The sequence below is a fragment of the Bombus pyrosoma genome, linkage group LG4, assembly GCF_014825855.1.
Source record: "Bombus pyrosoma isolate SC7728 linkage group LG4, ASM1482585v1, whole genome shotgun sequence".
NCBI lineage: Eukaryota > Metazoa > Arthropoda > Insecta > Hymenoptera > Apidae > Bombus > Bombus pyrosoma.
The window spans coordinates 1,169,737-1,195,152 of record NC_057773.1 but is presented as its reverse complement, the minus strand read 5'-3'; the positions used below and the strand labels follow the sequence as shown (position 1 = coordinate 1,195,152).

Here is a 25,416-nt window from a genome sequence, read left to right as displayed (position 1 = left end):
ATTCTCTCTCTCTCTCTCTCTCTCGATATATATATATATATATATATATATATATATATATAGAGAAAAAATATGTATTATATGTATGTATATGTTGTGGGATATGTATGTAGGTACATACAATAGTTGTGCATTTGTTAATATTATTTCAATCATTTGCCGCAACGGCAGCTCGATGTATTCTGTTTTACCGACAAGCTGGAAACAGCAAAACATATCATGGCTGAATATGGCGGTTTACTGATGAACAATTCTTTAAGTTTTGTTAATACATTGTATGATATGAAAAAGATATATGACAGGCGTAATTAATGGTGAGATTTAGTGACAAGATTGTGAATAAATTTTGTATAATGTTCTTTAAGTCTGTAGTGCCATATCATATTCATTGTATGTTATAAAAAAATATATGATAATTGGTATAGTATTATACTTTATTAGTAGAAATAACAGCATTTCACTGACTTTTAACACATTGCTATAAATAATTGCTTATTACAATAGTTCATATCTATATTTATGAACTTTCAAGTATCAATTTGGTGCTTATGGATCCTGTGTCTAAGATACTCTAAATATTGTGACACATAATAATAAAATCTCATGCCAAAACTAAGAAGGAATAGAAGGACTGAAACTAGGTGGGGTGATAAATATTATACAGCAGTGAAAAATGCTGTTTTTATAACGGAGACACAACCTTATGAGCCAACATTACCATCCTTCCCTTTGGAGGAGTATGTTCCAGAATGTGAGAATCTGTATATGTGTACACAATGCAAAGACTGGTAAGTTCACATATATACACCTACTAATATATTTTAAGTATCTTTTTTACATATGTTGTATATTAACTGCAGCATTATAAAGCATTATATGTAGTACATGTAAGGATTAGTTTTTAAATAGAAATACATGTAATATGTGAAAATTTTATTTTTTATTAGCTTCTATTTTCGAAGCAGTTTGGAAGACCATATTGCAAGGAAAAGTTGGATATTGGGATATTGGTGTCATCATTGTTTTGTAACTGCTTGTAAACATAGCTCTGTAAAAGGTATATTATGTTCCACATGTTTACAATTGGATCATGAGAAACGCTTATATTTACGAAGTAGAGGTTTACGTAACAATCAAAAATTTGGGGCAATAAGAATCTTTTACAATCAATGTCAATTTTTTGCACATTTGAAAGCTCATAATGTAGATTTGGTAAATATAGGTGACTTAATGTTAATGCCTTTACCAACAAATATCATCGACTGGAATCCTGAAGTAGATTTAACATGCGAAGCACTCATGGAACATACATTTATAATAAAAGTTCATATAATGGATTGGTTGAAAAATAAAACTATTGATAACAATTGGTGGCAATTGGCAGAAGATGCCAATAATCCAGTTACTGTTATTCTTAAAGGTTATAACGGTCGATTCCATTTTAAGCCATTAGAAATATCAATAGAGGAGCAAATTTCTATTTTGAATTCTGCTCATTCTACACCTAACAATGGCAAGAAATTTTCTGATATTCCTGGGTCAGTAGAAAGTGTTGATAAAGGAACAAGTCCATCTTCAACAAATACCAGGGTTTCCATCTCTGATGAAAGTATGATTGAAAATGAAGACAGTCCTTGTACAGTAAATGACATTACTTTTGTGAATTGCGGATTCTCAAAATTTCTTGAATCTGAGTTTACAGCAAATAATAAGGAAAGGAAAGGAAACACAACAGTTTCTGTAAAATCAGTGCAAGATTCATGCACTCCGAAACGTCCAAATGTAATTAATAAGTTTAAACGAAATAAAGTAAGACATTTAAACTCCATTTCATCCAATATGGTTATATCATGTGGTAATACAATGATACCGCCTAAACGTGATATCAAAGATTTATCAAAGCATCCTACCAATAAACAATTATGGAAGAGTTTAACACATAAATCTAGTAACAATTTATCAGTCAAGACAGTTACAGAAGGCAATATCGTAAAAGAAAAATCTGATAGAAAAGAAAATAAAACACTTCGCAATAATTTATTAAAAATAGCACCAGTGTCTAAGGTTCAATCTGATGTATCTTGTACAGCAAAGGTGGATACATACAAAAATAAGTTAGGTAAATTGAAACAAAATCTATATACATTGACCATTAATTCTGGTCAAAAGGATGTTAGATTTCAAAGTACGAAACATGTTGATATTAATACAATTATTAATCAGCTACCACCTCACATGATCAATAACAAAAAGATTGTTTTTATAGGACACACCTCTGATAATTCACCTGGCGATAATAACAAAGAATCATCTTCCGAAGAAGTAATTCGCTTAGTACCTGTTGGGAATGAAAAATTATCGAAAATGAAAATAAATGTAGGAAATAAAAATCTTTCTCAAGCCGGTAAAGAAACTAACAAAAATAGTTCGAAAAACCAAACCGAGCCCTTTAAAAATAAATTACGACCTTTTCCCGGTAGGGTTATATATCAAAATGGACGGAAATATATTATTAAGCAATCATCAGGTCCTACTAAAAATTTAAAGACCCCATCCAATGCTGTGGTACCAGTGAAAAATGTACAAGAAACAGTGCAATCAAAATCTACAAATATTCCACCATTAGTGTTCTACAATATTCCACCATTGATACCCTTAGATTCCACTGAAATAGAAAATATATCGAATCAGGAAAAAACGAATTCATTTCATAATGATGTTTCCCCTTTAACACCTTCACCATCTCCGTCGGAATTATCGAATAGTTCTAGCTGCGATATTCAATCGAAACAGACTTCTTTGTCAGCAAAGGGTTCTCAGAAAGTTGATGTACCTTATTTGAATACTGAACAGAAAGACATTGGTATTGATGTACAAAATATGAACAATTCATTTGAAAGTTTAACATTTCATAAAGGAGAAGACCAAAATTTGTATCTCGATGTAACGTTTCTTAATCAAAAGCCAATTTATTCTATTGTTGATACATCTACGATGATAACAAAATGTAGAGAAGAAATGCTAAATGAATTTTTTCATCTTTCTTATTTCGAATTGAAGAAACGATACGACCATTTACAAGAAATTGGTGAAGAAATATCAAGAGTAATGAATTTCGTAACTGATAATGTGATCAAAGAAAACTTAAAAGCAGTTCATATTTTGCAGACTGTGCTGAAACATTGTATTGATAAATGTACTGAGAAATCTGATGACACAGAGGAGAAAGATGCACTGTTACATGAATGGGAATCCGAATATGAGAAAACAGATGAAAAACCTGTTTGTAAGGCATGTAATAAAATTAAAAAACCCAAGTACTATATTCCAGGATTTTCAAAGCCTGCGAAAAACGATATATATTGTTCTTGCTATAGGCATATGTGCCACAAATGTCATACGTATCAAGGTAATTCGACGCGTTTCGTAGCTCATCAAACATTTCACGACAAAGAGAGACCGTATTTATGCCCTGATTGTTATCGTAAATTTACATCATATAGATCGTTAGAAGTCCATACATGGACTACCTGTTTCCACACGCTAAAAAGGCGTGTTCTCGGTTGTAAAATTTGTGAAATAGATGGTTTTCAAGATATGGAATCTGTCGCAAAACATTTCGCAATTATGCACAGTCATAATAAGGTAGTTTGTGATAAATGTTACATCGTTTTACCATCATATTCCGAATATAGAAAACATCATAAAGATAAACATTCGGATGCAAATGATCATCAACCCATAAGGCTTGTACTATGTAAACTTGGGCGGTGCATTGTACGTTGCGAAGATTACATGTTACACATGGAAAAACATATAGTCGTTCAAAGATTAATATGGTTCAAATGTCCATTTTGTACGTTTATTCATGTAGAGGCGAAACGAATTATGTCTCATTTGCAAAGTGAACATGAAACACGTTTAGAGGAACTTACAAGTTCCGAGACATTATGGAATACTTCTCAAGTGGAAACCGCAGCAAATTTATTGAAAAATAATTTACAGCAAAATAAATTCACAAATGCACACACGGAGTCTTGCGAAGATGGAACTGTTATGCCTAAGATTATAAATGCTAGAACTATTACGTCTGAGGTATTTGAACATGGAGCTCAGGGGACGGATGATAATATAATAAATTATGAAACATCACTATGTTCTAAAGTTGTTAATGTTAATTCAGAATCTTCTCCAAAGTTGAATGGAATCATACCGAAGATACTCGACGTTAGGTCAATGGCTGACCTAACGTCGGATATTTCTGAATGCGACAAGATTGAAGCAACTTCGAAATTTACAGATACGACAACAAGTAAGATTATAAATGCTAGAAATATTACGTCTAAGGTATTTGAACGTGAAGCTCAGAGGACGGATGATAACATAATAAATGAAGAAACCGAACAAAACAAAGCTCAACAAGATCAAGAGATCGAAACCGAACACGAACATGTCATTGATTGTATATGGGATACCAAAACGATTCCATTAAGTCCCAGCCCAGTGAAAGTTGAATCTCCTCAACAAGATCATCTGTTAGGAGTGAAAAACGACCAGAGTATATATGACACATCATGCGAAAAAGCAAAAATTCAATTAGATGAAACAAAGCAAGAAGCAAGGAATGTTTCGAACAATACGCAGAGTCAAAAGCAACCGAAGGCTGCAACACATGAATTAATTTTGAAACCTCCTCCGCTTGTTAGAATTCCTCAACACGTGCTTGAGATGAATCGATCTAAGAAAGCTGGACAGATAACGAAAGGAGGAAAAATGGCAGTATTTTCACGCGATCAAGAAGTTAATCGCTATTTTCCTCGACGAATTGCTCTAATCAATCCAACTAATTCAAATGAGATCCTAAACTTTCCGTGTCCTTTATGCAGGGAATTAATAAATACATCCAAATCAGTTATAAGTAATCATTTTCAGAGTAAACATTTGCAAGATTGTAAGCTATCAGCAGTTGCCATAAACTTACTACGAATATCCCCAGAATTTATTAATGGTGGTTACAAGGAATTATTAGATAACAAAAAGCGCAAGTCCGAAAGTACTATATCGAGTTCAAAAAGAAGACGACGGTGGAATCCAAAAAAATATAATACCGATGGGAAAAACGTGAATTTTACAGGACTTGGGTTATGTGTAACACAAGAAACAGCTGAAGATAGCGAGGGTAATTTCAGGTGTAAAAAATGTGATCAGCGATGCTCGAATATGACAAATTTGAGAGAGCATATCGCGTGCAATCATAGAATCAAGGGCCGATATTTAGTATGTCTGGAATGTGGAGACAATTTTGTGGTAGTACCTAGTTTACAAATGCATCTAAAAGCATTTCACGGGATAGAGGATCCCATAACTTATATGGCACAAAATACTTCCTACGCTCCTGATAATGTGGATGATCTCGAGGCTGAAGGAAAGTCTATCGAAGCAAATCAATGTCATGTTTGTATGGCGGTTTTCGAAGATAAGGCGGCGGTAGATAAACATCTTCGAGTCCATGGCATGGCGTTCTTAAATCGTAAAAGGATAGAAGCGCAAAATGCTTTGAAAAGTCCAGAGAAAAAGAGCGAAATGGAGGAAGAAAAATGTACACCAATCAAAGCAAGTCCAAAAGAACTTGTTCGAAAGGATAAACCAGCAGAAACTATACTGGAAAAAATCACTGTAAGTTTACATGGAACCTATTTCATCTTTTGATTATTAATATATTAACCTTGATCGTTTGTCATTTCAGGCAACTATATAGCTAATGGAGGCACGACTTTTCGAAACAAAATCGATCGGAAAGTAGTACATATGTAGTAATTTCTAGATTTAAATATGACCCTGAATCTGTGATTTTAACATTTTATTTAATCAATGGAAAAACATTTCTTCGTTTTCTAAATGGGAAAAATTAGAAAAAAACTCGTTAATTATTTTATAGTATCGAAAAAACATTATTCAATGCTTTACTTTGAATATCGGAACGGATTTTGATTAATATTAAGATCAATACACTTATTAACACATTGGGATTTGTTATAAATTTCCTAATTTATGTTTTTCTATGTTTTATTTTGTGTTTTTTATGGAATATGTGCGTTCAAAATCTTTTAATTATAAATTGCATAGCTCTGTTAGATGATAATAGTTGCGTATACTTCATACACATACATCCATAAACTGTAAAGCGAACGCAATGTGTTAAGTTTCTTAAATGTCTTGGAATGCAATACCGTTGTAAATATATGCAAATATTTATAGACAAATATTGCTTGTATAATTTATTTTATCAGAATTTTTTTGTTTATGTGTATTCAAATAATTGAGTTATTCTTTCTATTATATGTACTGTTAAAACTTGTTCTCTTAATCTTATACGAATCAGCCTAACTTCTATCGTGCATAATTATATCCATTACATCATTCGTATGTATGAAATCTGCAGTTGCAATTACGACATAATGTAAATAATTGCTCTGTTAAAAAAAATATATAATTTTTTCTACTCTACTAATTCATGTGCACCGTTATATCCAAAAATAGATAAATAATAAAATATTCTGATTTACTTCCAAAGGAGATCACTACTTATTCTTAATAGAATGGAAATAATGTTATTTGCAATAAATAGGTAGAATATATATGTATGTCTTTATTACACCATTTTTAATTGCACCGACAAAGATTATTGCTTAGTATTAAGTTAATAATTCAGTGATTGACACATACGAGATACTCGAGGTACGAAACGTGGGGAATATTCCCACTTGTTTTCTTTTTATCTATATGTATATATATTTATTTATATAATATGTACTCTTTACGCGTATTAATGTTAAAATATCAGTACATCACACTTGAAGATTTACAGAAGAAACCAATATTTTTGTTTTTATGATTCTGTATTACGAAGAGATATTTTTGTGTTACATCGAGTGCAGGTACTTCAGGAAGGGTTGGGTTCTGAACACTTTGACGTTGGACCTGTAAAAGTATTTTCAGCATGCCCTCTACGACTTTACATAATTTGAGTCGTCTAGTTTTAGGAAACGATAATGAAGCAATTAAAATACAATTAGAATTATTATATTTATTATTGAACGCATCGATAAATATTATGAACTTCCGACAATTAAACATCGATTAGAAATAATCTTGAACAACGAAGAAAAGATTATTATTATACTTTGGTCCCTCCATAAAGTGATAATTCATAAAGTCGATCAGCTGTATACTTTTACAGGCCCCATAGTTTTATCTTTGGCACAATTACTAAGGAACACACACGATAAATTTAAACAGTGACTGGTTCTCTTGACCCTCGCACTAAATTTTTGTGCAATCAATTTGAGCTTGATCTTTCATGAATACGAATACTGAAGATTGTCGCGTATACAATTGCATTTTTATAATGTTTTATTTTTTAATCGAAGAATAAAATAAATATAATTAAAAATATAAAAAGAAGGAGCCAGCGGTATTTTCAAGTGTCGTGTTCTTCGGAAATTTGCCGATGATCCTTCATCTTTCATCAATCATAAACAGTAGCGAGAGTAGACTTTTCTCTCTCGATTAAGAACATATATGTCAGGAGACAATTAGTACAGGAAGGAAGAATATTGCAACAGGAAATCGTTTTTTCCCACATCTTATTGTTTTAATCTACGAGGCAGTTGATTTTCCATTTTCGTACGATGCGTTCATATGACTATCCATCTCTGCAGGGATATTCAAATTGGTCGCGCGAGTTGTTGGACTTGAGGGTCGAGAACACTCTGATTTCTGAATAAAGTTTGTACTTGTATCTAGTTGGGCAGATTCGGAACTGGATTCTTTTCTAGAAGAAGACATACCATATGTGGCACTCGATGTCCTAGTGTTTGTTGGTGACGAAGACGATGAGGATATGGATCGGGTGATTTTCAGCTCCGAGTCGGCAGGACTAACGTTACTCTGCATATCATTTTCTTCGAAGAGCTTTTTTAAATTGTTGCCGAGCTTTGCGTCATCAGAATTTACATTCGACTCCGCCATAATGGTTAAGGTTAATGATTCTGATGTTTTCTTGCCTCGAACAGTGTTTCCCAGTTCACTTAATGGAATTCCGAATTCACGAGTGGCCCATACATCGCAGCTAGGGCTGCACGATGAGCCACGAGGGAGTTGAGAGACCTTAGTTTTTCTCGCGTCTTCCATGGAATGCCATCGGTGGGATCTCGAGATCGAGGATCCTGGAGCAATCGTATTTAAACTGTTTGTCGGCACTATCCGATGTGGAAATCGCGGAGATCCCCGAATTTTTTCTCGTGACGATGTTTGGCTGGTACTTGCTTCTAGAAGAAGAGCGGTTCGAGATACGTACGTTACAATAGATTTACATATATTTCATTGCGATTCGTTGATACCTCGTACTCGTTGTATTTGGAATGAAACGATATAAGTACTCGATGAAATAATTCACCATAAAGAAATAGTTTGGGCGTACTTACTGGGTGGTAGATTAAAATTGACTCTGGGCTCGCTGTACTCTTTACGATGTAGCCCCAGGCTTAATCTGCGATCTTCTTCGCTAGTAATACTAATTATTGGTCCTGAGCCACATCGAGGATGAGGCGAACGACTGCCTTGGGCATTAACTTGACACGTAGATGCTGCTTTCGTGCCTGGTACCAAACCGGCAATGTAACCCATGTGAACCCGTAGTGCCGATGCTACTCCTATGAGATTTTGACATGGTTAACCGTTTCAAATACGTATATTACACTACATTCCATTATTAGCTTTTAACTTTCTTTATACAATTTACCCGTAAACGAGGCGGTCGAAGTTTTCCTGCTGGTAGGACGACTGCCGAAAAGACTGAAGAGTCGCTGAAAAACACCCAAACGATTTGGTCCTTCCGTCTCTCTTCGTCGGTGAAGTTTGTAAATATCTGCGAGACTTCTTCGTGTGCCGTCCGGTTCCAAATCCGGTTGGCTGCTAAACGCTACAGTACCGCGGCGTATTCCTAATTTACAGAAAAATCAAGTCTATACGTGCCCAATCGCCAATCGTGTTGCATTAATAACAAATACTAATATTTACTGACATTCGAGCCAATAAGGCGAATTGAAGCGCACAGTACGAAAGCGAAAGCAGGTGCTAAGATATCGTAGAAGAGGAAGGAGGAGAACCGCTCGCGTTTTTCGTGAGAACGCAATGTTCCCGAATTCTCTAAATAAAATCTTCGTGTTTACACGTGTGTAATAGATTGTCTTTCAATATCGAGTGCCACCACGGGGTAATGTTCGATCGACAAGCTTTATGGTATTTACGAATTAAACAAAAGCATAAACGGGGATCCTGCTTTAAGTATTTGCAGATTCATTCGGTTGACTGTCAAATTTCATCGTCGATTCTATTCAACTGAATGTCATTGCATTCCGAAACATTGGATCAAACGTGCAATTTAGCGTGCAGAATGGGGCGTATGCATGTACATACACCTGTCAGAGACTTGTCCGAACTTGTCAAGCGGTTTGGGACTTAGAGCTCGGGGAAATACGAGTGCAGTCTGGTATCTCGAATGGCAATTAATATGTCAGAAATGTATGAATTATGTCCTCAAGCTAGTAATACAGACCAATGCAATGACAGGCTGACAATCAAGCTGGTTGGTTTTGTATTAACTGTTTCATGTGCAATTTTAAGTAGCAGCTAATTTTATTTAATAGCTGTTTCAAATCGACAGAGTAACAAAACTTTAAATTACATTCGCAGCATGATGAACGTTGTACGCTACTAACAAACGCGCAAGAAACAATGTTCGGCAGTACAGTTTTCATGCAGTTTTCCTCGGAGAATAACATAACCGTCTTTAAACATTAGACAAGTCAGAAAATTGAGGAGTGTTTTCTTGTATCGCAATACGAATCGGAACACTTTTGGAACATTTGATTTCCCTATTCTAATTTCCTCTTTCAACTTTCAACTTTCAACAAGTTTTTTTAAATACTGATACAAGCACGTAAACGTCAGAAACGTTCAGATAACTGCGTGCAATAAACGGAATTCGGTCACCTTTCTCGAACATCTGAATGATGGAAGGACGACGAAGCGAGAAGAACATTAATTATGTATCGTTCCTTCTTTCTCTCCTTGATAAAACAGTTTATTCATTGTGCAAATTTAAACAGAGACGATTTCGTTCGATGAAGGGTAACGAATCGTGAAACGATCTTCGATTATATATTCGTCACGAATTTATTTGCACAACGAATCTTGGATCATGTGGCGAAGAATCTTACTCACCGGACGAATCAGCGGACGGCCAGCTAGCCCTAGGGATGACCGGTGGGAGGACGCTGAGCAATAACAAAGGTAGACCACCCCCGATGCTGGGATTGCGTTGTGGAATCGATGCGCTCGACGAAGCGTGCGATGGTTCAACCGGTTCCTGTGCCAATTGTTTCTCCAATCTGGCCAATTCCAGTTCCAGCTGTGCCATTTCACGACGATACACGCGATTCTGTACTTCCACGCGGTATTGAAGTTCGCTGTTGCACCATGAAATATAATTTTTGTTAAATTCGTTAAAAAGCAGCTGCATATCGTGTCGTAGCTAGGCTTGCGAATATCACACACTAATTCGTGTACTATTTTCAATAGATCAGTAACATCCGACGGATTTTCATCGGGAATTTTAAACGTTGATGGTAATGCGATCTCGTCCTCTTCTCTAACTCGATATCGAGTAAATTCTCAATGGAAAATTCAATAAACTTTTTTTAGCGGGCACCGTTCGAAAGAAAATTCAGTGAAAGTCGGTAGTTGAATAAAATATGATGAACGATGTCTGTGACCTGGTTTAAAACGAATCGTTCCTTGGTACCGTTAGGAATAACGCGAAGAGTTCAGCCACCGAGCACCGATAAAAAGATATCGTCTCGAGTTAGATCCGTCCAAACGATTAGTTACCAAGCGAAAGAAATCTTTACTGTCATCGTATCCATCGCCATTGTGCTTACCCTCTTTCTTCGCTCTTGTTTTCTTCTGATTTTCCATTTGCTTTCGACCCCCTTTTTCTTATCTGCGGAGTAGTCATTGGCGCGACGCGGCGTATCGCGACAACAGTAGCAGTTACTTACGTTCTATCATCGGTCACGAATCTCCTTGTATTGCATTCGATCTTCAGGCCGAGACTCTGGACAACGGGGTCGGCCCTTTCGCCAGCCAAGATATTTGTTAACTGCGGAAGAAACAGCAACGCCAGCGTTGCTGTCGTTGAAGCCAAGATTAAAGCGGTAATCGTAACGAAGGCCAAGGTTGCGCGATCGGACATCAAATTTGCCAGCACTACCACAATCCCCGAAGTGATCACCACGAAATAAACACTCATGCCGATGTATTGCGAGTCGTTTAAAGCAGGTATTTTCACGTGTCTGGAATTATGCACGATATAGAAAAGTACAAAGTAAGAAATAATTAACATAGATGTATAAGAATAAATAGAGAATTAAATTGTTGATCAAAATTACATTAACTTTACAATGAATAAATCGATACTTCCATTACTATATTCTTGACTTGGCCTTGGAACGTTTTAATATCAACAGCTCAATGTTAAAACTCCGACAAAAAGAGGAAACATCTTTGCTAATGAACGTACTAATGGCATCCCTCATTAAATTCCAGTTCGACTTTGCTTCTCCAATTGGAAGTTCCATGTGGACAGATTCTCCCGAGCGATTGTTTTAATGAATTCTTACTTACAAAACCTATTCCGTATATAAAATTTACAGCTTAACTCAATATTTTTACCTCGTTTCCCAAGCCATGTATACACCGACGATTAGCAATAGACCTTTATATATGTAAAGTGCGCCCAACCAGCTGTTCGTGTGTTGAGAACGGCACACCTCTACCTGTATCGAAAACCAACGATGTAAATTAATTGATTATCGCCGTTTGAAGGGAACGTCATCCATATCGTAATGAGCCTCTCTACCAAAGTTACTAAGGTAAGGGTGAAATTGTTTTCGACGTCGTTTCGATTTCGATACCTGAGGTTGATAGACTACGCTTCTATCCTGTGGGCTAATTTCCAGAGTTAGGTTTCGGAGATGGCGTTGCATGGGGTCAAAAGTTACCCACAAGGTTACCACGAGGCCGTCTATCAGTAGCAGAACGCAGATCAAGCTTATAAGCTGAGTATCCTGAAGTAACTGTAGGTAGTAGAATTATACTGCGCGTTAAATGCCAACTGTACTTTCAATCATATCGTACCTTGTTCTTGACAACGCCGCTTCTGCTTCTAGTGAAAATCCGATGAACGCGATAGGTTTTGGTAAACATCGATCCGAATGCCAAGGAAAAGCCAGCAGACAACAAATACACTCTCGCCTGAAAAACCGTGTGACATATCGTACGAAATACAAAGTGTAACGTTGCATGGCAACTGTTCGATCTGTATACATAGATATACGCGATGCAACATAATTTCACCTACCAAACTAACGACTGTTCGCAAATAGAAAATTAATGCTCACTGTGCACACTGTAGGATAGTAGTCGTTGCTATCCGGTAACGTGGCGTGATCCAAGCCGAGAAGTATGACCGCACCGTAGACTAAACCACAGCCGACGGCAGCCATATTATTCAGTCTAGGACTCGAGAGTTTTATGCTCCTGCCAGTCATAAGAAACGGAACACTTTACATTTTCTATACGATCAATGCGAAACGATGGAAACATCGTAAAACTTACTTGTGTTTACGAAAATGTAAATTGAACGCCAAGAAAGCGAACGCTAAAGTGACACCAACGCTAGCGAGACAAGTAACTGCTAGAAAAGCTGCAGGTGCTACTGTTACCACTCTCAACCTGGCCGTAAGAAAAATAAGCCATTTGTTATTATTAGAATGTTCTCGAATAGTAATAAACTCATAACGAGCGAATCTCACGAATAATGAGAAAAACCGCGAATGCGAAGTTTTCCAACTTTATAATCCTTTAAGGCTTTGTGTCTTTTGAAAGTAGAAAACGTCGTATTTCACGATATTTCCCAAAACATATGATTTATGAAACATTTCCGTCGGGGAACGATAATCAAGTTTTACTAACCCGACGGGAGAGCGTGAACCCGAATATATAGTTATCCTTCATATCGTATACTTATACGTTGTATCATAAGTTGTAATCCCATTTGACAAGGGAAATCTTTACAGCTATTTTATGTGAATTGCTTATGTGATTGAATTTTACATGCAACCGTCCTTAACGCGATTGAATTCTCGGTTGCTGAACCTGTCGAATTCACGTTTATCGCGCAAATAATAGCTCATTAGCATACAGAAACGATAACATGGATTGTAAATAATTATATGGCTAGAAATGGCATATTTGACATCGTTGCTCTCATTTATCAACAGCGATTTGAAATGTATCCATTAGCGTCCAACGATTTATTTATCATTATCTGTATAATTAAATACGTAAGGAGATGGTATGGTTTGATTATTGTACGCCTGATTGTACATGGAATTTTCAATTAACGATGCGTCGATATTCGAATTCGTGGTAGATGTTCAACTAGCGGGTAACTGAAAGGCAAAACACTAATTGATATATGTAATTGCTCGGATCTTTTGTGGTAGCCAGATTTCAATGTTCGCAGAGAACGAGCGAATGATAAAACCAGATAGAACAGTACATACCGGAAAACCCTTCGAGCCACGGGGGGACGTCCATCCGGCCATTTTGTCATTGCACATCCCGAGCAATTCATTATTAGCTTTCCATCTTCTGGACTGAAGATCGCTATTCTTCTGAAATCGTTGCCTGTAAATGGAAAACTATAAGAGATCTCCTGCTTTAGTATAAACGAGTGACTCTCGACGAATTGAATAATCAAGAAGTAACCGGATAGGATAAATCGAAACAAGATTTTAATTCCCATGTTCCACCGCTTCGTTTTGTATGCGTTTCCTTTCGAGCAAACAAATTAAATTGCTTGGGATTTTAATCTAAGAAGAAACGCGGCTTGTAATTATTTCGATTTCGCGTTTCTACCTAAACATTTGTTTCGTGTTACAGATTTGAAGAACCCAGAGCTTACGACATAAGGATAACAAGTTTCGTGACGTACAAGGAATTGAATTATCGAGAAGAAGGTCTGATAAAGTTGGAAGTTTAATTCCTATCCTTTATTCCTCTCACATCTATCCGCAAACCTGTCCATCCTCCTACAAAATACCCTTTTTCAGACGTGATTCACTCGTGCGACACGGCCGATAAAGTCGAAAATACACCGAGTGCTAAAGAGGAGACTATAGAATTCCTATTTGTATTGGTATAAGCATGACTAAACGAGGGGCTTCCTAAGGATTAGGACTGAGTTTACTTTTTCGGACATGTTACGGAACAACGCTTCAAAATAGATTCGATTTTATTTCCGAAATCGGATTTTAGCGTGTCTTGCGTAAACTCTCTGGAAAGTGCAGACAGCAGATATGGCTGATCGCTCGGATTAGAAATGTTCTATCAAGCTGTTGTCTCCGTACATTTTACAGGCCGGACGCTATTGGGATTTTTTCTCATCAGCTTAATGACAGTAGCCGGATACACAAAATAATACTCATTTTGTTCCATTTTTGGTTACCGCATACCAGAGCACTGTTATTTTCGGGGACTGAAGATAAAGGCAGTCTGCCAATCGTTTTTTAAGCAGCGCATTCACGGACACTGCCTATGTGTATCTGTTTCGCGAAGTTTAAGCGCACACCTCGATGCTTTTTCACCTTGACAGGTATTGGAGTTTCTTCTGCACATTGAATTACTTACCTCCTAAATTGCACGTAAACTCGTATTACATAGTTTTTTCACGCGCCGAATTTGCAAATTCGTCCTCGCAGCTTCTTAGGAACTTATCTTATAATAATATGGTGCATGCCGTAATATAACAAAGTCATATAATCGGTCTGACATCAAAGTTTACATATTCGTAGCATAGCTGCGATACTGCTACTTTAGCTGATCAAACATTTTCAATTTCATTGGTTATAATTCTAGGGAATAATGAAAAAGAAAAAATTGTACAGTTTTGACAGTATATCATCGGCTAAAATAGAATATTCGCCTAATTATCATATTATTTGGCTTTAAACAAGACAGATGGATCTAATCCCGATTAACGTCTAAAGTTAGAAAACATTGCCTTTGGCTGTTGCGGTGCGTAAAAAGGAGAAGGAAATAACAGACGACCGATCTTTTTTTCTATTCCCTGTCTTCGTGATTATGCTTGGAAGTTAAATATGCGGCCCGCGCCAATGTGACTATACCTGCTACAGGATTTGATGGATTACAGCCGTAGGATCTCGAGTGTCGACTGGTTGGATGAATGAAACACTGTGGGAGAGGTAAACTGGGATAAAAAGAAATGTACAGAATAATGGTAACAGAAATCGTGGAGGTAAAGGAGGGAACAACTGATGGTATCCAACTTGTCCAAAATAGCGAAGCTTCTTTGTAAACGCCGCTGCCTATCACTGACGGAAATTCGTGCCAGTTCGTTGACTTTATCAGAAATCGATGCTTGAAGCGTGGTTCAGAAAAAGGAGCTTCTTCTTCGAAGTTTGGGCAAGGTTAGCGAGCAGACAACTAGCCGTTGTATCGTAAATAATCGTTCAACTATATGAACTGCGTAAAAGAGTTTGGAAAATCAGTCGATTCTGGTAAATCCCTGGATCCCTGGAAATCCGTACAGGGAATTTGCCAACTTTTGTTTCTTTTAGAAACATCTTACCAAAGGACATAAATTCTTTCATTGTCAGCATCCGAGATTAACCGATTTCGTACAGTGTGTATACAGTTCACAGCGGAAAGATCGTGAGAAATTTTGTAAATCCAAGGTACCAAAATAGGTAACGCGAATCAACTTTTACGTAGATGTCTGATATACATATATCATGAAGGAGGGTGGAGAAATAGCACGATTCGGAGATTTTTAGTGTTATCGCTGGGTACACCTATAAGTAAAGTAAAAAGTAGGAAAGGAGATAGGAGATAGGAAGTAGGAAAGAGGGAGAAACGTTTCTTATCGGGGCTTTTAAAAGATTGTTCAACCGTCTTCCAACGAGATATTTGTAAAACAAGAGGTGGAAGAACGAAAGAGTGAGAAAGAGAGAGAGAGAGGGAGGCGGAAGCAGGGAAAGAGCAAAGGAGTAATGAATCCTGGTCTCAGTTTCATGGCGCTTGTAAAGGTGTAGACACTTTGTAGCAGATTGATTTTCGATCACGTTAAAAAGGCGATATTCCATTAATGTGTAAAATACGTGGAATAACTTTGGAAAAAGTCCGATTAAATATCGTCCATTAGTCATCGATTGAACGAATTGAAATTGAAACGGGAGAAGTGATTCTGATGCAAGAACGCAAGTGTCGTTGACACGAACGGCGCATCGAGGTCATACAGCTCGAAAGAAGGCTTAATTTCACAAAGACCTGCACGTCCGTACGTTCGGTAGGATGGCGTTTCGAGGCCACTCAAACAGTGCGCTTGCGTCGTTATTCGGAAGAATTCAGTCTGTGATTCTTGAAATGTATGGAGCCAGGCCGACTTCCGACAATTTACACGAGTGACATTTGTCGAGATAAAATTTGCTGGAAAAAGTTTAACACGATATATTTATTGGTCGTGTTTGGTGTTGCGGAGACGCGAGGTTACCTCTTGGTCGGAATGACGATTAATACGAATTCGAAGTAATACATTCCGGCCTTTCTTGTTTTCTATCTCTGGTTTTTCTCCTTTCTCACGCACGCTCCCTTTCGCTGCCGATTCCTGAGGGTCCTCTCTCATTAATTATTCATCGGCTTCTTACCGACATCCGGCGGATAGAATGGCAAACATCTTTGCTCGTGTTCGCACGAAGCTCACGCCGATCTCGTTTCGTGCTTTAGATCGCGGGTCCGAGCAGCCGCAGTCTTTACCGTGTCGGCCACGCGAAAAGCTCCATGCGCGTGACACTGAGATGTCCTTATGGCTCTTTAAACTTTAGTTCCCACGCTAGCTTTTTTCAAATTCTTCTACGCGCAACTTTCTTGGCTGTTACGAAATCCCAATCGATTATCGCTCGATACGTCATTTTATGTGGATGAGACATTGATATTTTTTTTCACGCAAGCAATTTTTTACTTTTGTATTTCAAATAACACGCGAACAGGTCATCACGCACGTGAATTCTCCGTAAATATAATCGACAGATTCGTGCGTCGTGTGAACGTTTATTTGATAAGAAATTGACGTAAACAGGAGCAGCGAGAAACAGTGTATCGCGATGCCTAACAATTCGGACGATCGTACGTAACGCGTTTAACGGAGGAATGCATTAGGACGAAACCGCTATCGTACCGACTGAAATCATATCGCTGACGGAACATTCAACAATGGGAAGTGTCAGTTAACTGAGATGCGAGAACGCACGCGGTATACTGCGCCGTTAGGTGCGCACAATTGTCAGTAATTTCCAGCCCTGTTTCCTGATTTGCCCTATTACACGTCCGTCTTTATTCGTGTACCATTACACTCGATATAATCACGAGTAAATCGTGCTTGTATGGTATAAAATTTACTCACCGTATATCTGAGAGAATGCTGTGATACCCACTCGATCGGCTCCATCGAACGATACCGGTCCCTAGAACGAACGATGACTAAACTATTCGTTTCGATTGACGTGGAAAACCTCTATTAACAATTTCGTCCGCCGATAAGTTCATTATCAGTCATCGTGTTTTTTAAATAAATACGTTTCTTCTTCTCCTCGATTCTCCTCGTGTCTTTCATGAAAATTCCCAAAGATATCGTTCTATCGTTTTTGTGAATTACCGATGCGAAAGTTTGAATGCTGGATTTCGGATGATGAAAACAGAATGCTAGATGATTTTAGTTTCACGAATGTACGCGTATCGTTATCTGCACACAAGCCGAATCAAATGCTTGAATACTTGAAGAATAGGTGACTTCATGAATTCTCATGCATTCCTTTTTTATCGGTCGGGTAGTATTTCATACTCACCGAAACTCCGTTAAAACGCAAAAGTTTCAGTTGTTCCAATAGTCGCAACGCAATGTCCTTTCTAGAATGCGTATATTGAACTACGCTAATGTTGTCCTTATTTAAGATGTTTTCGGTCTTTTCCAAAGCAAGTGCCATAGCCCAGACGGCGTCGTAGGTCTGTCCTTCGAACTTCGAATCTGTCGCGCTTCTTTTTCTCAATTCCAACGTGAAATTGTTACTCGTCTGTGCAGAAAATACCGTTAATGCGCAAGGTTATATTTAAAACGGAACTACCATTCTTATCTATTTTTATCGAGTGTACTAGTAGTTAAAACGAAGCTCGCGTAGTCTTTTGAAAATATACGGTAGCTTTTTGTTGTAGTGACTCTAGCTTGATCAACCTTTACGGCGAAGGTTAAACGAAAAGGAAAGTTATAGTTTCAGTATTCCATAGTAGCGCCTTTAAAAACAAATTTCTTTCTTATTAGCTTATTTGCAAACATTGCGCCATGGAAGTAAGAAAATTGCCGTAAGGAGTAACATTTTCGAATATTATTCTCGTGACAATGAATAGCATTTTTTCTAAAATAACGAGAATACTTTGGCCAGTTCGATAGTTTCAGTGAAAAATCAATTCTCTTTCATCCGATAGTGTAAAAACGCGTCTTTCACGCAGATAGTAGATATTAACGAATTAATCGGTACAGTTCGATGTAACCAAAAACAGGAGAATCGAGTAGTCGCTGGTATTTGTCGTAGAGATCAAAATTCGTTATGTTAATATAACGTTGCGTGTAGATTCGAAATGCCGATATGGCAAAACAAATGTATTACTAATTTCATTTTCCGTTATTGAACGTTACGGACGAGTTTGAGAGAAATTCTATTTCCCTCGTTTATCATATTTTTAGCTAAATCGATTAAACGTGCATGTTCCGGTGGGAAACAAATGGATCACGTAAACTGTTTACACGAATTTCGGCTCAACAAAGAAATGTATATATGTATGTGGCTTCTCAAAGTCAAAATTCAGATCGTTGTAGCAAAGGTTGTCTCTTGCAAGATAGAACATTCTGTTCTACTCTCGTATTGTTTTGTTCCTCAGAATATGCAAATCGGACAACCGACATACGTTGCAACGCGTCTTCGTTTTTGACTCTGATATCGTGAAAACTCACGGGACGGTGAATTTCTAGTTTTCCACGTGCGCGCGTAAATATTCAGTATAGTTGAATGCACTTGGAATTATTCATGATGCTGTTTGAAAAAGTATAAAGCAAACCGTTTCGTAACAACTGCGAGTCACCGAGGGTTGGATCTGAATTAGTTTCGGCGGTGTGACGGTACCGGAGAAGAGTTGGTTATGTCGAAGAAACGTAACCAATTCCGGAGCACGTTCCGTTCGAATTTCGTCGGGATCAGGTTCTTCCCTCGTGAAATGTAATTAGCAACATGTGAGTTCGTCATTAGCTCGATTGCACGAACGTGGAAAGTTCGATACGAGGAAGCTGCTGGCCATTATCACACTCTTTCAACCATACCATTTCACCGACGTCTCTCTCTAATGGACGCGAAAACAGGTCTGCGTGTGTTATACAGCTATGCCAGCTATAACGAGCATGTACATGCCAAGACTACACGCTTCTCCGTTAACGCTTCTAATTCTCGACAACGATGTTGCGTATATTATTTCGTCAAACATCGACCGAGACTTAATTAATGGAAGAAACTTTGGTCCAGTGGCGGTTCGAGTAATTGCTGTAATCTATAGAAAATATCGAGAGACTAAAAAAGATTTTCTACTGCAGAAGAGCTATTCTAGTCGAAGAATTTTCGAGAAATGCTCCGTTTTCCAGTTTAGTATGGAACTTTTCTGGCAAATGTGTCGGTAACTGGAAAAGTACTTACCAGACCCGACGAACTTATTTCGTTTTCTAAGGCAGCGCCATGACTCTCGACGATGATCAAACCATTCTGAGTTTGAGAGAGCTGCGAGGGCGTACATTCTTCTGGTTCCGAGTGCAACGAATTAGCCGTCCTCTTCGATAAGTCGATCGTATCACCTGGCAGAATCCATGCGTAGTCCCCTCCGTGCATACCCAACTTCCAAGCCTGGTAGAACAAGTAAAGAAAAAGTAAAAAGGATAGAACGGTTGATAGGAGAAGCGACTAACGGAGTTACGGAATATTTAGCGAAAATGTTCATCTGGCTGCTGAGAGCCGCTGGCTTACGGAGCTAGATAAGACGAGCTTTAGACCTGGTTCTTAGTGGACACTTTGCGCTCTTATGTTTCCTCGAATATATGGGTTACTTGGATAACTCTTTTATTTTCAAAAAGGAGCGGATGGACTCGTTACGGAGCGAGATGTTTTACAGTTCTGCAGTTTTACACAATTCTCTCTCGTGTCGTATGTACCTCGAAATTAACGCGGCGTCACATTCTCCGCGCAATGTGATACATTCGACTTCGAGGATCGACCATCAAATGCACTCCCATCAAGGAAAAGAAAGCGACTGTAGAGAATTTCCGAGAATGCAAATTGCATTCAAAGGATCGAACAGACGTGTTGACCTACTATGAATATTTACTATGATCTCATCAGACGACGGACAATCGGAGTAATGAGAAATGACTCCAAGATGGGGATCGTTCTCAGACCCTTCGAGATGTCTTTGTAAAATATACCCCATTTTTTCGCATCGCCCATTCCCTTTTCTTCTCACTCTACTTTCCTTTATTTATCCTCGCATACCGGTTTATTTCATCTAACGTGCAACATATTTTTGGCTGTATATATACTACTAATAGAATGTATTTTAGTAACGTCATTTGTCAGTTAGGATGACATGGAACGGACATCGTTACGGTATTTTGTCTTGAATGATGTATCGCCCCTTTGACGTTACACAGTTTTTATATGCTACTAGTAAAAACTTTTAACGCGGATCTCCATAATCAATTTTCCTTCCGTTTTCAAGCAGCAAATTTCCTACTCAGCCAGCGAGTTTCACGCGACCGAAAGATGTCATTGCGTTGACTCGGAAGAGACGGCTGGATATGTATATGCAGCGCTCTTATCCTTTCCGGTGTGGCTCGACTCTTCTAAAGCTTTTAAGTCCGGAAAAAGAGATCGCCGTCCGGTTATCGGGAAATCATCGTCGGTCATATTTACGCCTCATTGTCTTTCGTCGCTTTGCACAGAGACAAAGTTAAAAAACTGGGTCACGTTTGAATGGCGCGCCCTATTCGTCCAAAGATGCAGGCTGTTCTGTGAATTCGCAACTGTTGTAATGCTGAGGCATCCGGTGAAAATGAGAAATGTGCCTAGAATACGTAGACATAATATTGTTCTCAGTAGCAAAGAAAGGGCGAGCGAAGTATTTATCGCTCGAACACGTGATTTCACGTAAATCAGGACTTAACGTTTCTTCTCGCTCGGAATTATCACCGACGTTAAAACCGATAATACAAAGATATAAATTGTACCTCTACACTCTATGTAGATGCATCGAAACGAATGCCACGAACTATTTACAATTCGGATTACAAAAAGCGAAGATCTCGGATTATTTTCAGCTGGTTTCGACAAAAATTCGTAATTATTTTTTAAGAAATTAGTCCGTAATTAGAGGACAGTCGATTGATTTAGCGATAAATTTTGTTCAGACGCGCCACGAAACAAAGGATGCATCCGCTGTTTATAAACGACACCGTTCGAGGCTACGAGTTTCCGTGTAGGCGTTATCTGTATTTTCGGTTGATTTATAGGAGAAACGTTTCCACGTTCCATGTTTCGTTGTACGCGCAAAGAAAAGGAGAAACCTTGCCTCTGAATACATATTGACGTAATAAACGGCTGATCCTGACCTGTGAATATTAAACATCGGAAAAGTAACGAACAGCACAATCGTTTGAATGGAGAAGATGTGGATATCGTCGATCTAATGCTTGCGAACATCTTTTTTTTTCTTTTTTCTTTTTTATACGTGGGGTAATCCTCAATCCGCTTGGAAGCGGCGGGGTAGTGTCTGACTATACCGACTAAAACCCCACGGTGGATCGCCCGACGCTCAGCTGGAATGCCTGGGACCCAGAAAATTTTCGGATTACTGCCGGAGCACTCCTGCGTCTTCTCTTGTCTTAGGGAGTCGTTCCTTAGTTAGTTCGGGCATTGGGAGGGACCACCCCTCTCTACGCTATCCCCTGGGCCGTCGTGCAAGTCTGAGGGAGTCCAGATCCTACTCGGCGTGTTGGTCACTATCACCACCTAGGACGGCGTAGGGTCGTCCTTCGGCGTGGAACCCTGCAAGGGTGGGATGTTCTCACCCTCTGCCGCTCTGTTCATTCCTTTACGAGCATTACGCTTTCGCAATATGAGCGTACTGCGAGCAGCTCTTGTCGCCCCCTCAGCATCGCTTTCACAACTGACAAGAGGTCTAACCTTTCGCCAATCGTCAGCCGTAGAATATGACGTGGTGCCTCCCACGCCGGACAAAATTCTAACGTGTGCTGGGCCGTGTCCTCGCCCTCGCCGCAGTGGTGACAGGTGCTCGTCACCTCTCTTCCGATTTTCTTCAGGTATTCCCCGAATACTCCATGTCCTGCGCGCACCTGCGTCATCCGGAAGGATAGTGGAAGTCCTCCGCGGTCTCTCCAAGCCTCCCAGTTTGGCAGGACCGATCTAACAGCTCGGTGGCCCCGGATCTGGTCTTCGGTGAGTAGGTGGGAGCGCCACCGCTCCCACACCTCTCGTCTAACTTCCCTCCGAACGTCTCGGGCCGCCTGTTCGGCGGGGGGAGACTCCCCGCCTGAGCTTCGGCTCCTCTGGTCTTCGTACACTCGTCGGAGCGCCAAGGCCTGGAGATCGAACAGAGGAGACGTCGCCAGGATAGTCGCCAACGCGTATGATATCGGGTGCTTGCGAACATCTACGCACGCGTTATTGCCTGGCGGGCGTAGTTACTTTCTGATTGGCAATAATACAGTCGGTCAAGATGTCAGAGGCACGCTCCGATGAAAAATCGTTTTCACAAGAAGCACGATTGCTTAGCTGCTTGGTAAATTTAATCTTTTTCCTCTAATAAACTCCTAACTATGTATCTTTCGAGTATGCGAAACAAAGGAAAAAGATCGAAAGCAACTGTAAATAAAAAATTTACATTTTTATGTAAATATTTCTCGCGGCTATTTCCATACCACTTCTGACGATCGAGGAAATAAAAATGTCCTGTATAAGATATACCTACGCGCGATTCGATAGAACGTTTCCAGTTTGGAGGACTTAAGAGATACAATTTAAACGATACCGAATCAAAAGAGAATGCGAATTAATTGGAATCTTAGAGATAGATAGTAATCAGGAGAACACCGTTTCCTGTACTCTATCAACGCAACTTCATTTCGACATGCAGACGACACAAAGGCGAAAATTAGAAGCGCGAAAATCTAATGTTTACACTTCGGATGTTGGAAGCACGAAGATCACCCAAGTCTTCATCCTTTCTGTTCCGTGATTGCAGTGATAGTTTCACGAGTCACCTCAATCAAGTTAATACGTCATGTAAATGCAGTTTTCTACCATTTTCTTTAAAGATTATCGCCCATATTGTCGAGAATATCGATTACTTTGAGTTAAATCGGCGACTTGCGATCGAATTTATATGGTTATCGGTATGAAAACCGATTAGACAATTAAAAAATTGTCTGATAAACAAGCTGCCGAGCAGTTCCTGGAAAGTACTGGTCTTGAAACACAAAGCCATTGACATGATAATAGTGATGAGGGAAAAAGAGAAGGACAACGAGAGAGAGAGAGAGAGAGAGAGAGCGTCCTACTTCAACACAATGTTCATTATTCGCGTAGCGGGGACACAGGCTATGACCATGTGTTTGCATTTCATCGATTTTCGCCTGAAAATCGAGGCGTAAAGTCCTCCGCGATAGACAAATTTCAATTTATCGTGTAGAATAGAATTGAGTTCGTGAAGTTTGTATATGTCGTGGGACCCTTCGTGGATGTTGAAACTCGAAAATAATCTTTTTCGCGTATTATAATGCCACGGCGGTAACACCAAAAAGAGTAATTCTTATGGAGATAGGGATTTTATGAGCGTCTGTAAAAATTCGTAATTGAACTGTCGTCGATGTGCGTTTGAACGCTTGTAAACTCGCGACACATTTAGCGTGTAACGCGAAGCGTTTTATTTCGGCGTAGTTTGAAGAGAATTGTCGGTGTACTGGATTACCGGAGAGTGGTAATAAAACAAGGGGAAGCAAATCTTGATGCAGCGTCTTGATAAGCTCTGCGTTCGAAAGCAAAGCTAACTCAAGTCCATCTTTTTCATGATTGAGTTATGTACACCATCTTATTTTTTCTCGTCACTTCCTACCGCTCCTTTTCTTTTTGTTTCGCCTTCCTTATATTTTAGATCTCTTTGTATATGTAAATAAGAGCAGTTTTTAAATGTATGTTAATAATTTGCCATCTTATAATTACGAAATTAATACACTTTTAAACAAGAAATCTATACGCACCATTGTTTTTCTGTTCTGTAGTGACATAATGGGAAAGGACGTGAATCAGTGTGGCTTTCAAATACAGAAATATTTTTCATTTTTAGCATCATCCTTCCACGAGTCATTTCCCTGCGTGTGACATCTACTTATAATGACCTTTCGTGAAACGATAGGATTGCGAACGTGACGTTTCCGTCCTTGAACCGATTTTGATCGTCAAAATTTGAAATAATGAAGTACACGGTCTAGGGTCCTATACTTCATTTTTTAGTAATGTTCATTAAAAGACTAAAACTTCAAGTGCATTCCAGGTCAAATTTACATAAAGCTATCGCATATAATGGATACAGTGATTTTTGTTATTGCGTATTGTTTTGCAAAATCAACATGATGTAAAACTGTCCCACGTTTCGGTACTTAAAACTTTTCATCCCAAAAGTAACTCGACATTGGCCACCGTTATTTTTCCGTGCTAGAAGTTACGCAATTGCCAGAAGCATATTCTACCATTATACAATAAAGGGGTTTGGCCGCTAGGCGAAATGAACTTGCATCCATGAGTTTTAGTTTCTGTCGAAGGTTTACCTCGCAGAAAACACGTGGCGCCAGTTGTGGTGAAAAACTGCCGATGATGATTCGTGTGTCCAACTCCTGTAATCGAATAAAATTGCATTTCAACAAGGGGGATTATTCTCTTCCGCGTTCGTCTCAAGCACCGCATCTTTCATGCAACTTTATCGTATTAGGGCGGACAAGCAATTAGTTATAAAGTGTGATTAAAGACGCACGGAGCATCGCGGTTAATCGAATTATTCGTCTTGCTCGACACGGCCTGATACGCTCTAATGTACGATAAATAGTTTTTC

At 38.7% G+C, this 25,416-nt stretch overlaps 2 protein-coding genes across 10 annotated transcripts in view; one reads left to right on the top strand and one right to left on the bottom strand.

Annotated features, from left to right (window-relative positions):
* Positions 1 to 102: 102 nt before the first annotated feature.
* LOC122566451 lies at positions 103 to 6,263 on the top strand. 4 transcript variants are annotated; one of them, XM_043723679.1, is made up of 4 exons: positions 103 to 314; positions 533 to 788; positions 948 to 5,676; positions 5,747 to 6,263. In XM_043723679.1, exons 2-4 carry the CDS (start codon positions 604 to 606, stop codon positions 5,756 to 5,758), a joined length of 4,926 nt encoding a protein of 1,641 aa, XP_043579614.1. In that variant the 5' UTR covers positions 103 to 314; positions 533 to 603; the 3' UTR covers positions 5,759 to 6,263. The 4 variants fall into 4 exon arrangements, with proteins under 4 accessions (XP_043579614.1, XP_043579615.1, XP_043579617.1 ...); XM_043723680.1 differs by having other exon boundaries at positions 103 to 419; XM_043723682.1 differs by having other exon boundaries at positions 103 to 788; positions 948 to 2,119; positions 2,267 to 5,676.
* A 368-nt stretch (positions 6,264 to 6,631) lies between these two features.
* Positions 6,632 to 25,416, bottom strand: part of LOC122566450 (gamma-aminobutyric acid type B receptor subunit 1) — a 33,628-nt gene continuing 14,843 nt past the window's right edge. For 3 of the 6 annotated variants that reach the window (XM_043723673.1, XM_043723672.1, XM_043723675.1), the window contains exons 5-19: positions 25,136 to 25,201; positions 19,941 to 20,144; positions 18,051 to 18,275; positions 17,609 to 17,669; positions 13,692 to 13,815; positions 12,742 to 12,858; positions 12,525 to 12,663; positions 12,262 to 12,378; positions 12,039 to 12,200; positions 11,797 to 11,900; positions 11,124 to 11,417; positions 10,288 to 10,532; positions 8,804 to 9,004; positions 8,487 to 8,714; positions 6,632 to 8,330 (exon numbers count right to left, since the gene is read on the bottom strand). In XM_043723673.1, coding sequence (XP_043579608.1) covers positions 7,660 to 8,330; positions 8,487 to 8,714; positions 8,804 to 9,004; positions 10,288 to 10,532; positions 11,124 to 11,417; positions 11,797 to 11,900; positions 12,039 to 12,200; positions 12,262 to 12,378; positions 12,525 to 12,663; positions 12,742 to 12,858; positions 13,692 to 13,815; positions 17,609 to 17,669; positions 18,051 to 18,275; positions 19,941 to 20,144; positions 25,136 to 25,201 — 2,958 coding nt within the window. In that variant the 3' untranslated portion in view covers positions 6,632 to 7,659. Of the gene's footprint in view, positions 8,331 to 8,486; positions 8,715 to 8,796; positions 9,005 to 10,056; positions 10,070 to 10,287; positions 10,533 to 11,123; positions 11,418 to 11,796; positions 11,901 to 12,038; positions 12,201 to 12,261; positions 12,379 to 12,524; positions 12,664 to 12,741; positions 12,859 to 13,691; positions 13,816 to 17,608; positions 17,670 to 18,050; positions 18,276 to 19,940; positions 20,145 to 25,135; positions 25,202 to 25,416 lie in introns of those variants that run through there. The other 3 variants (XM_043723676.1, XM_043723677.1, XM_043723678.1) reach the window with 3 other exon arrangements.